Below are 13136 nucleotides of genomic sequence, written 5' to 3'. Positions count from 1 at the left end.
GTCGGTTAACTTCGCCGACTTCCCCTCCCTAAGTGTTAGCGACCCCAAAGAGGTCGAGGAGTCTGCTTTTGAATGGTGTATTCTGTTAAAACTGCTTTTTCTTTCTGCAAAACTCTGCACTCCCATTGGCTAGAGACACGGCAGTAGACAGTCCTCCTTTGTAAAAGGTGTGCCTGAATGCCTCATCTAGCGCATGGTCCGGCCCTCACACAGAGGCACACTCATAGAAAAAAGCAGGGTCAGAAGCGAGTTAGTGTTTGAGGTCCTGTTGAGGCCGTGGCGTTCAACTGGCAGGGGTGAATGGGTTGACCTTGTCGCTCCATGTACCAGTATTCAAAGTCAAAAGAGGAGTTTTCATTTTCTTACAGACCTGACATTGCATACTTGGTGTGTATTGTTCTGTTCTGTACTTATGTTTTGTTTTGTTTCTTTCTGAATTTTATCAGACTGGGCAGCTTTCTTTTATGACACAAGCTGACTCTTTTTGACTTTAGAAAACCTATTGTAGAGAAAATGTTTTTTCTATAATATAAAAGGAAATTCTGACATTGATATTGGTACTGTCATTTTTTTCACTTCTGTTTCAGGAAAAAAAACAATACATATTTTTTAGCTCGCCTCTTGGGTAATAATTACTAAGAAATTCAAAATTTAAAAAAATTACCACTCACTTTTAGTGACTTTAAGATGCCTTTAACCTCTCCATTCCATTTCATCTCTAGAGTTTTTCTATCTTTGTGTAGTATATTAATGCTATTTTAAACAAAAGGACTACAAATATCTAAAGGTCACTTGGCATTCTTTTCTTTTTTTTTTACTTCTTGTGTGTGTATAGGATGACTTCCTTACATTTAAGAGGCATGTAAAAATGAGCTCAGTATATTTCTGTCTGTTTATATCGCTTCCCTTTTTGTATCCTTTGTAATTGTACATGTTGCGTTGTATGCTAAGAGATGGCGCAAAATAAAGAGGAGTGACAGCTGGGCACACAGTGAAGGTTGATTTGCGCCCAGCAGCCTCGACTCTCTACTCTGTCCCTGTATGTATTTCCATTTATTCCTTTTTTTTTCTTTCTTAGCAAGTACTTTCAAAGAACTCTGTACATTTTAACATAAAATGAAAATAAATTATGTTGAGCCATTCATGTTTCCCTTGAACTTTCTATAGTTTCATCTGATCCGGTACAAATTAATGTTTGAAATTGTTGTTCCGCTACTTTTAACTGCCCGTATTTTACATTTTAAGTGTTTAATTTGAAGTTTTGATATCTATATAAAGCTACAGTATATTTGATTTGAAGAACCAATAGTTTAGCGTAGTTTCTCTCTGGAGCTCTGGTAACAACAGGTCAGTCAGCCAATCACAAGCAAGATACCTCTGAGCCTCTCTTTTGATCGGCTAATAGTTTTCTGAGCGATCCAATAAAAAATGGAAACTTTCATGGCATCACCTGGCATCACCTGACATCACCATGTCAGCGCTGGAGCATGAGAGGATCCAATGGTTCATAATGGTGTAAAGAGGAACAGGACAGCACTTGGTTACATACTACGGTATGTTAAATACTTGGGTTAGGGGCTGTGTGATTTTACATTCTGAATACAGGCTATCGGTGGACTGGTCACTTGATACTTTCACTGTATTTATATATACTCGCTTTATAATCAAACTACACATGGAAATCTCACTTTATGATATATGTGATGGTTAGCACCTAAGTTAATTATGACAATTTACATACACCGGTATTACAATGGTGGTAAATATCATGCAAAAATAACCAAAGCTGCTTTAATTTTGACATGAATTTAAACAACGTGTATGTGTCAGCTCTCATAGCAAGAAGCTGACTGGGAAATGGTTTTTCAGGGTCTTTAAAACTATAACTTCTTGCTCCAATTTGAAATTGTAGTAGAGGAACTCTTCACCATCATTGGTAACATTAGTCATGACTACTACTATCTACTATCTGACTTGTGGTTATGATAGGATTTAAGGCATAATTTATTAAGATTAACAGCAAACAGATCAGAGAAATACCAGGTTTTATTCTGACTCAATTTTACCTTACAGTTGGCCAACACTGATAACAGATCACTGGCATCAGCTCAGTTGCTTATTTGCTTTGACCAGTTTTGGCCACTAGATGTCCCTGTGAAATATGTATGTCACATCAAAAAGCCTGAAAACATCTATGGTTTCCATAGCAAAGATTAGAAATCGTATTAGTATCCTACAGTTTCATAGTTCAGTTTGAGTTTATAATAATTTTAGTCCTAATGAATAAAGTAGATCACCTGGAGTTTGTTCGTTCAGTTTGCGACAGTGTCCCAGTCCCACAAAGAAGACTAGGATGCTCAACAATAGTACGACAATCACCATCATAGACCACTCTGTTAGAAAACAGTAACTGATCACTGTTTGTCACTGTAGGTTACTGGTGTTTATCCGTGTGTGTCAACACAGTCTGAGGATTTGGAAAAGTTAATGAGTTCACGTGAAAATAGCATTTTGGTTTAGTCTTATATCCATAATCACTATCAGTGATCGTAGCATCAGCTTTTTTTATGATCACAACAGAGAGATGAGGCCATGAGCATGTGAATGATCTCTTGCTGTCTTTAATTCAATATAGCACAGTTACAGTAGAGTCTGAACAGAGATAATCAGACCACTTTTCATAGAGCATACTGTATTCTTCATCATCATCATAACAAGTTGAACATATTTCACCACATTTGTAAAGAAGCTTCCACACAAGTAATGCAATTCACAACACAGAATTGACATGTGCCTAGTGCTTTGCATGATAAATACACACATACAATGAAACATATTAAAATGTTGATGTAATAGATTCAATATCAGTTAAAACAACTAGATGAGACAGAAATAATATAGTTAGAAATGGAGAACAAAGAATGTATAGAAACAAGTCAGAAACTCTCTTTATTGTTTACACTCCTCTACCGAATGGTGTTCAGGCTCCAGAGAATGTCTTTATAGTATTTCAGTTTGGCATTTAATGTCTGTGTTCTTAACATTTACTGTGAGGCTTTAACTGACTGATATTTTGAGTTTCCTCAGGTGATCATTGTTTGCTTGTGGGTTGAACCTTTGTCTTCAGGGTGTTGGCTGAAAGCAGAGACTGGCGGCGACTGTGTGAACTCTCAGACATCATTGTGCACCCTGACCCTGTTCTCATTCTCCTGTGTCCTCTGGGAACATCGACTACTGGTCAGTTCTCTGGCTGCTTTTACCACATGACGCATGGTGAAAGGTTAAGACACAACAGGATAATTGTCATTTTTGCCATTTGTAAGTTGTTCCCATAATAGTCAGTATATCACACTATTCACGTAAAGAAAATAACTGTGAACTGTGTGTGCATATTACTGTATGTTTAAATATTACAAGATGGCAACGCATGCAGACTCAGTTTTTTGTCGTCTTCCATGTTATTTTTGTACTTTCATTCATGAGAGAAGCCATACACAGTTTAATTGCAACTTATATAATAACAATAAGGCTGATTCTGATCATGTTTGTTTCAACAGGGAAACATTTCAGAAAGTTAGTAAACCTTCTATATGTCATGTGTTCACTGTGTATTTATTGTCATCTTAAATGACATGAATTGATCATTACACAGGGTCAGCAATAAATAATTTACATAAAATACATAATTTTGTTATGCATAATTAACTATGACCACGCCAGCAGAAGCCTCTTTATAGACCTAGTGTTATGTTTTATTCTGTTCAATTTTCATCTCTTCCTTTGTTTTCTGGGAAAATTTTATTTTCTGTTTCCATTACAAACTAACATGCATAATAAAGTGTTGTATTCTGTCTAAAACATATTATCTAATCTAAGATAGGCCTATATTCTTTCTGAACTGTTGTATTCTGTCTAAAACATATTATCTAATCTAAGATAGGCCTATATTCTTTCTGAACTCTGCAGTGCTCCCTCATACACCTGTCTGATAAATCTGAATGGAGAAAAGCTCCACAAGATGAAATCTGATACTGAAACAAAATGTCAGACTATCTCCATTTTAGAACCAATCCGCGGACAGCTTTACTGGTGTTTACTGTAGCTTTCCCCCCACGGTCCAATCACAGCCGAGTCACAATTCCATCAGCTTCCGTATTATTGACCAATGGCACGATTGAGAAGGCGGGGCTTAACTGTCTCCTCGCTTTCTGATTGGTCCGGTGCAGTCCGCTACGTTCCTTGCATCGAGAGCTGCTTTACTGAACGGGGAAGCAACGTCGGTCGCTAAATCTTTCATTGGGAAGAAAAAAAAGGTGTAAGGCGAGACGAAAACGCTACAACATTGTCTTCGGTAAGTCGGTTGCAATTAATGAATGACGCGAGTGGAAAATGTGAGATTTTCAGCCAGAACAGCTCGGTTATTTCAATGTATTTCCATCCTCCGTACCTACCGGTGACGGGGCTTTTCCTCTGTCATGAGACTGAGGCGGGAGGAGGGACCGGAGCATCCTGTGTGGAGAGATGGAGGCCTACTGCCTCTGTGGAAAGGTGGCGAGTCACTCGGTTATTATGTTATCATGCTATAAAATGTGTGTAGCAGAGCTTTGTTCAGGTTTTTGTAGCGCTGTGTTGTATCCGGTCTGAACTCGATACCTTTGTCGCATATTTAATGAATATTCCGGTGTCATATTCCCTCAGCCAGCAGCGATACACTGAGCAGGAGTCAGACTCTACACTGTTGTATCAAGTGAAACCCCGTTAGTTTGGCTGTTATCCTCTTTGCTAGAAGGGAGCAGTGCACACAAGTCTTAATGCAAAATTACAGACATAATGTTGTCATTTGTCACGGATTTATTCTTGCTTTGCTTTGGAAAGGTTTATGTAGCCTAGGCTATATATTGTATTGTAATAGTTGTGGGTTGAACCAGAAGGACGCGTATGGATTCTGCAAAGAACATGCTTTGCTCTTGAATCCATTAAAACAAGAGTGTACAGTTTGTAGTGTTATATTACAGATACAGACAGACCTCCAGTATTCTTTGATGCTGAACTCAACACAACACAACACAACACACTGTATGACCAATGTCTGTGCGTTGTACAGAGCGTAACACTTGGTGAAATGTGTCATGTGAGAGGAGGAAGGGCTGACTTTCTGTAGTCAACATGAATGACTGGTTCTTACTTCTCTATTCAAACTCTTTGTCAGGCTTCATGTGATATTAGCTCCCCAACAACTCCATAATGGCTTAAAAATAATGTCCATACATAGCCTATGTGAAATACCTAAATTTGTTTTACCCAAGTAAATGTATTATTATTATTATTATTATTATTATTATTATTATTATTATTATTATTATTATTATTATTATTATTATTACATGTATTGTACAATGATTTTGTAGGTGGTATTGTAATGCTTTCAACATACTTTTTTCAAGAGGGGCAATAGGCTAATGAAAAGATAGATCTCTAGCACTTACTCAAAAAGAGCTGTTCTAGACCAGACCATATTCTTTATAATGTTGGAGGTCCAACAGTCCACGCCATTAACCAGCACTTGACAAGTGACAAGGATAAACCTTTAAGAGACAGAAACCTCTAGCAGAACCAGAGTCAGGGTGGGTGAGAGAGACAGAGAGGAGTTCACTATACAATGATAGCCAAGCTGATAATAATGACAGCAACAAGAATAATAGTAATGATGATGATCATAATGGTAACTATTATTATGCTAAGTGTAGCAGCAGGTCATATAGTGCGCTCTTTGTCATATCTGAGCAATAAAAGCTCAGATATAAGTGATAATGACGGCTGAGTGCCGTATATCTGCTTCCATATGAAAGTAAATGTAAATCTTTATTACTTATATTCGGCATTTGCGGTCAAACACTCAATTTTTTGTGCACTAAATAGTATAGCATCATTCCTCCAAGACCAGTGACCTTTTCATCCTGCTCTTAATGTGAAATGCTTTGGTTTTCTCTTCTATTTGGATGGTCTCTCAGCCTCCAGCCAAGATGATCCACAGCCTGTTCCTGGTCAACGCCTCAGGGGACATTTTCCTGGAGAAGCACTGGAAGAGCGTGGTCAGCCGCTCGGTATGCGACTACTTCTTCGAGGCGCAGGAGCGTGCCACCGAGCCGGAGAACGTCCCGCCGGTGATCCCCACGCCGCACCACTACCTTATCAGTGTGCTCAGGCATCGCATCTACTTCGTGGCGGTCATCCAGAGCGAGGTGCCGCCGCTCTTCGTCATCGAGTTCCTGCACAGAGTGGTCGACACGTTCCAGGTTCTTGCTCACTTCTCTGCTCAGTCCCCTTTCAGTTGAAGTTAGTGACTCACATCCGTCTATAAATACTCACATCCTGCCTGTTTTCTGTGATCCCAGGACTATTTTGGAGTGTGTACGGAGGCTGCCATTAAGGACAATGTGGTAGTGGTCTATGAACTACTGGAGGAGATGCTGGACAACGGCTTCCCACTGGCCACAGAGTCCAACATCCTCAAAGAACTCATTAAGCCTCCCACCATCCTCCGCACAATGGTCAACACCATCACAGGTAGGCTATACTATTTATTATGCTATTTACATCAAAATGCAGGTGTGAGACACATGTTGGTGTGATATTGTGATATTCTCTCCTTAAAGCCTCAGGGATCCACTAGCACTATTCACCTATAGTGAATATAGTGTATATATAGAATATAGTGTTATAGATAATTAGTAAATCAAGTTCTAAATGTTTAATCTCCCGTCTACCTTACAGATAGGTCTGAGCAACTGATGTGCTTTTAATTATGCACAACGTAAAGGGATAGTTCAACATTTTGGCAAATTGGCCCATTGCCATAATCCCTATAGTCATAGCAGTAGGTTTGTTACCTTTATTTGTCGGTGCAAGCTATTTTTAGAACGGCGGAGCAGAGCCGCAAGCTGCTCAGAGCTACGCTACGGAGGCTCATGGGATTTCTTGGTTTCCCTCATCAAACTCATCAAATACACAATCCAACAACTCCACAACGCTCTGGTGGACAAGTTGTGACCTGCACATTCACCACGCTATGAGATAATAATGGAACGTTAAGAGACAGAGTTGTTTTAGAGGCAAATGCAGAGACCGCTTGCTGAAAAACTGCCCCCGACGGGAACGTGCATCAGCGGTCTTGCATGAATTTGCCTCAAAAACAACTCTCTCGTCTCCTAACGTTTCGTTATTATCTCATAGTGTGGCAACAACTACTGTTGAACTATCCCATTAAGCCTTAATGAAATTTAAATAGAAGGGTACTGTTACAGAATACAGCTGAAGGGGGAAACGAGTCATTGTAAAACAGTGAATGAGAAATACTGCTTTTCTTTTATACCAGACTGTAAAGATGTTTATTTCTGCTGTGGAGACTGATGGGGACTGAGGCCAGACTCTGTGTAACTCTTAACCCTGCACTGCACAGAAGGCTTCTGCCCCCTACTGTCTGCTACATCATCAGAATTAACACTGTTTATGTTACAGCTCTTTAACATGTGTACATGTTTTCCAGGTAGCACCAACGTGGGTGAACAGCTCCCTACAGGCCAGCTGTCTGTGGTGCCATGGCGACGCACCGGGGTCAAGTACACCAACAATGAGGCTTATTTTGATGTGGTGGAGGAGATCGATGCCATCATTGATAAATCAGGTATTTTTCTGTACTAATCACATAGACATGTATAGATTACTGTGAAATATTTTGAACATCAGCATAAATTAAAAGCTACTAGAATCTGAACAGTGTTTGTCTATAGAGTAAGTTTTGGTCACATCCTTGTTGATAAAGCAGTGTTACATGTTGTTTCCTCCTCAGGCTCCACTATTACAGCAGAAATCCAGGGAGTTATCGATGCCTGTGTAAAGCTGACAGGCATGCCTGACCTCACCCTATCATTTATGGTGAGTTGATTACTCTTAAAAACCTTTTCCAGCCTCTTGTGGATTTTCAACAAGCTAGCTCTTAGTGCATTTACACCATCAGACTAATATTGACCATTAGAAAGAAGTGCCTACATGATTACATGACCAAGACACAGAGACCAGCTGGTGCTCTGCCTCAGCTTCCTCTGTCTGTGAATTATTAAAGACAGTGCCTCCATTTTATTGGAACTTGGATGGGATACAAAACATTGAGTTCATCCCAGGTGTGTGGTGTGTGTGACTATATGTCACTTGCTGTATTTGAAAACAACATTTCAAGTTGTTGAAACTCAGATTTGCTTCGGTCAAATGTCTCAGAAATACTTAGAGCCCAAAAAATGAAAATGAAAATACCTAAACAGATAAATTATGTTTTACCTGCCACCCAACTATCTCTTTCTCCTTCTCCCAGAATCCTCGGCTGCTGGATGACGTCAGTTTCCACCCGTGTGTCCGGTTCAAGCGCTGGGAGGCCGAGCGGATCCTCTCCTTCATCCCCCCTGATGGAAACTTCCGGCTGCTCTCCTACCACGTCAGCTCTCAGAAGTCAGTGTTGTCCTCTGTTTACGTCACATGATGGAAAATGTCAAAAATGTTTTTCCACCAGCCCGTTTGACTCCTGTATGTCGGCCTGCTTCTCCCTCAGCCTGGTGGCCATCCCAGTGTACGTCAAACACAACATCACCTTCAGAGAGGGAAGCTCACAGGGACGTTTCGACTTGACTCTGGGTCCAAAACAGACCATGGGCAAGGCTGTGGAATCGGTCCTAGTCAGCAGCCAGCTGCCCCGGGGAGTCCTCAACGCCAACCTCAACCCCTCCCAGGGAACATACACCTTTGATCCAGTCACAAAGGTACTCAGAAACTGTCACCAAGGCTGTTTGTAGGATATAAGATAGAAAATGTGTGTAGGATGTAGGATTGAAATCATGTGGCTTGAGGTCAGATGCATTAAGCTGCAGCCTCTATGTGCATTCATTCTGTGCTGCGGAGTCTTTAAGTGGCAGTGATCTCATACTTGCATCTTGATATTTTATGTTTTGTCCAGTTGTTGACATGGGATGTCGGTAAGATCAACCCACAGAAGCTCCCAAGTCTAAAAGGCACCATGAGCCTGCAGGCTGGGGCCTCCAAACCTGACGAGAACCCCACCATCAACATCCAGTTGAAGATCCAACAGATGGCCATCTCAGGTACACACACACACAAATGCAAATATCTAAACAGCTTGTCCTAATGCAGTCACTGTCATGTCTCTGGATGAATTCTTCTTTTTTTTTGTTGAATTTTCAGTTTTTCCTTCTTGAGATCTTCTGTCAAACACCCTGATGCTAACTCCTACATATTTTATCAGTACCTAATGAGAGTTTATATATTCAAAGTTACTCTTAGAAACACTGGGAATTATTGTACTCCAGTCCCTACTACTAACAGAGGAGGTTTTCATCACATAGCCTGCTCAGCTGATAACCACCTGACCGCCCCATTGTCTGAGCATAGTGAACAACGGCCACTAGATGGTGCCAAATGCAACAAATACAACTCGTTCTTTCAGACTCGTATCGGAGTACTCTGTATTATATGGGCACATCTGTAGATATTTAGTTTTACCCTTACCTCGAGTTCCAGATGTGTTTCCTGATCCAGCTAGCATGACATGATGTATACGTTCTTGTAAAAGCTTAAAGGCTGATTGGTTCTCTTTACTAAATTAGGCACAGACATACAGTATGTCATCTTTGTCAGGAATGAATATTTCACTTAAGAGACAAAGAGACTGTTTCTGTCTTGTGTGTCTGGGTATTTTAGGGGACAATAAAGATTTACAAACAATACAATTCAATACAAACAATAATGGGTGAAATTTAGAAACTTTTGTTTATCCGGGTAACTGAAAGAGTCCATAAGAACTCACAACTTTACCTTTTGAAATAATAATAATAATAATTATAACTTTATTTATATAGCACCTTAAAAAACACAAGTTTATAAAGTGCTTCACAAAACAACATAAAAGACAAGTCACAAATGCCATAAAAACATAAGAGATGGACAAGCGATACAGCAACACAGGCAATACAGGAACCCAACAACAAATTGAGACCAAGAGGACGCAAATTAGAATGCAGGATGCAGTTAAATGAATAAAAAAATAAATAAAAGGGGGTGGGGGTATACATGATCAAAAAAAACACATAAGATGAGATACAATAAGAAAAGATGGGATAAAAAAGTTTAAACCGAAGAAGGTGTAACGTAAAACAAAGAGCATCTGAGTAAAACTGTGAGATAAAATTGATGATGATGATGATGATGATGATGATGATGATGATGATGATGATGATGATGATGATGATGATGAAAGAAGAGGGTGATGCTATGGATCAACTGGGATGTAACTGTAACACATGTGAGGAAGCACTAAAGTGTATCAGAGCAGATATTGTGTAGATGCCTAACGTTGACCTCTAATGTTGTTGTATGTGGATCAAATCTCTGTAAAGATCTATACATCTGTCAGCAGACTCACCCTTGCCCCAAACACATAGTTAGGATGGTGTTTTTATAGAATAATGATATGATTAATGAATGTGAACTGTGTCCTTTCACAGGGCTGAAGGTGAATCGACTGGACATGTACGGTGAGAAGTATAAACCTTTCAAAGGCATCAAATACATGACAAAGGCTGGCAAGTTCCAGGTCCGGACATAAAGACTACTGCTCTGTGGCTACTGGACCAAACCGCAATGAGACGGTGGGGTGATGTGATGGAGGAAGGGGGAGTTGGTACATTCCCTGTGTATATGCATTTCAAGATTTACCTACACAAACTGGAGACGCCTGGTAGCAGTTGAAAAATGGACAATTTCTCTGTTGAGTCAAAAGCATCAACTGTCTGGTGGACAGGTTAGAGCTTTGACTGAATCTGCAGTTAGAACCAAATGTAATTAAACATTTCTGTCACCGTCCAAGCTGAACCCAGGCCAAATTCAGCTGGTCTCAATATATATTACTCATTAACTATAACAGACACAGCATCTTTTTAATCATTTTAATCCTTAAACCCAATCAGACCCATGCAGTTTGCAAGTTTATGTTAATCTAGGCTTCATCAAATGCAGATGTAAATTTCAAGCTCTAACAAATAATCAACAGGCCTCAATCTGATGCTGTACTGTAACAGCTGTAGGTATCAGGCTGCATACACAATGTTACGGTTTAAAACACATCTCTTGTGCTACGTTTACACTTCCACATCCACACTACTCCAGAGTTTTTCAGGCACTTTGAAAACTCCAGGGTTGCACTGTGGAAAAGAAGTAGATACCCATATTCTTATTGGCCAAGACCGCCTGTGGTGAATGCAACATGGATATGAAAACCCCAGTTTTAAAATGAAAACGTAGAAGTGTGGATGTAGGCTGAGCTTTTGAAAGTGATCCATCCTCCACTTTTCACACTTGTCTTTCATGACTGTCTCAATGAATGTGTCAAGGTGACTATTATTTGCCCTATAAAACAAGAAACATTCAACACTGGTCCAATAATAAATCAAAACAGAGTTTTCCAAGTATAAATTGAGATATTATGAATTGAAATGTATATGACAGAAATTCGGCATTCTCCCATGTTAAAGGACGTCTGTACAGAAATACATCAACCTAAGAGTCCAAAAAACTGGTGGCTGTTGATTGGATGGATGTACTGTACAGTTTATACCTGGAGGTTTGTTATGTGGATCAGCAGTAGCAAGGGAGCTTCTGCTGTCCTAGAAAAACCTAAATTATAATTTAAATGGGCCCATTTCTTCTCCTAAATCTTTTAGGACAGAACTGCTGTAATGATAAACTGTTCCAAAGATGAACTCCTAGTGAAAATGATGAACGTGTCATCTATCTATATTTGTCCCATCTAACTCCTTCCCTAGAATTCATCTGTCCATTGTTTGTTCTGATCTTGTGCTCCTCTTTGATTTTTTTTCTTTGTATGATTTTGCCTGCAGCACTGGAGTCAACACACTGATGTATGAGAGTATGATACTGAAGCCGTCCTCAATCATGCACTTTCACAACTGCTGGTACTAACGTTTCCTTTTTAATGCAAGTGAGATGAACATGACTGGAAAACTGTTAAAACTCAACTACCATGACGGTTTCAGGTACATGTTTGTCTGTTTTATTCAACTTAAATTATTATTTATTAAACAAAGCAGAAGTCATCTTAGTAAGAAGCCTGTCGATGAACCGCAATACGGCAAAACTGTCAGTATATCGAACGTATCGAAATATGAAAAAGATCTTTCCCCCTGTCGGTTTGATGCTGTGATCCAAAAATTTTCCTCAGTGCATCCCAACGGTTCCAGTCTTAATATCTATTCATATACATTATGTCAAAATAATTATGAACATCACCATGCCAACTGTGCTGATCTAGATAAACCAGTACGAGGGAGAAGGTGTGATTCATACATTCCTCTGGGACTCCACATCATATTCACACCTCTGATCTCTCTGGCATAGAGGTGCGTGGTTGCGAACAGAGCGCGGTGTCAACAGCTCGAAATAAAAAGAATTATATGAAACTATGTACCAGGTAACTCAGACGTTATATTGAAGGTTTGCATTTTGTGTTTATGGACTTTTTTGTTTGTGTGTTTGTTTAACAGCCTCCAATGGAGTGTTATACCGGTGTACGAATAAAGATTTGATGTGTTATAACTGAGTGATAGAACAGATTCATCTGTTTAGTTCCATATCGTGCTGCCTCTTTTAAGGTTCTTCAAAAATGCTCACTTATTTTTTTATTTTTTTATGATTAATACTTAATCAGGATTTTTGAATATCACACATACAAGTATATATGGCAAGCCATTTTAACATTTAAAAGCCAGACTGGATATGTGTTGTAGATATCTGTAATTCAGTTTTGCCGAGTCAAAAAGAACATTTCAGATATCCACAAATGACGTCACTTTTGCCATTCATGTGTATAGGGTTTGTCATTACAGATATCTACAATTCAGTTGCAGACATCCGCAATGTGAATTACAGATATCTGTAACTGAATTACGACTAGTACTAATTCCAGTTTGAGATATCTACAATTTGATTCTGACTAGTCATAATTCCAGTTCTAGATATCTTTAATTCACCTCAATTAAAGATATCTACATGTCCCT

The 13136-nt window shown here is 39.4% G+C and overlaps 1 protein-coding gene across 1 annotated transcript; it reads left to right on the top strand.

The window, feature by feature from the left end:
• The first annotated feature begins 4247 nt into the window (after positions 1–4247).
• Positions 4248–12659, top strand: ap3m2 (adaptor related protein complex 3 subunit mu 2). Its single transcript, XM_083978252.1, has 9 exons — positions 4248–4351; positions 6012–6296; positions 6396–6567; positions 7547–7684; positions 7850–7935; positions 8369–8502; positions 8603–8810; positions 9005–9149; positions 10569–12659. The coding sequence occupies exons 2-9, from the start codon at positions 6024–6026 to the stop codon at positions 10667–10669; spliced, it is 1257 nt and encodes a 418-aa protein (XP_083834378.1). The 5' UTR covers positions 4248–4351; positions 6012–6023; the 3' UTR covers positions 10670–12659.
• The last annotated feature ends 477 nt before the right edge of the window (positions 12660–13136 follow it).

The sequence above is a fragment of the Trachurus trachurus genome (genome assembly GCF_905171665.1).
Source record: "Trachurus trachurus genome assembly, chromosome: 9".
Classification (NCBI taxonomy): Eukaryota; Metazoa; Chordata; class Actinopteri; order Carangiformes; family Carangidae; genus Trachurus; species Trachurus trachurus.
Note: the sequence above shows the minus strand (reverse complement) of the source record. Positions and strands in the feature narration are given on the sequence as shown.

Coding starts and splice junctions, on each gene's coding strand:
- ap3m2 (XM_083978252.1), top strand. CDS start 6,024: ATGATCCACAGCCTGTTCCTGGTCAACGCCTCAGGGGACATTTTCCTG. Junction 7,685..7,849: donor TGCCATCATTGATAAATCAG/GTATTTTTCTGT, acceptor TTTCCTCCTCAG/GCTCCACTATTACAGCAGAA. Junction 9,150..10,568: donor CCAACAGATGGCCATCTCAG/GTACACACACAC, acceptor GTCCTTTCACAG/GGCTGAAGGTGAATCGACTG.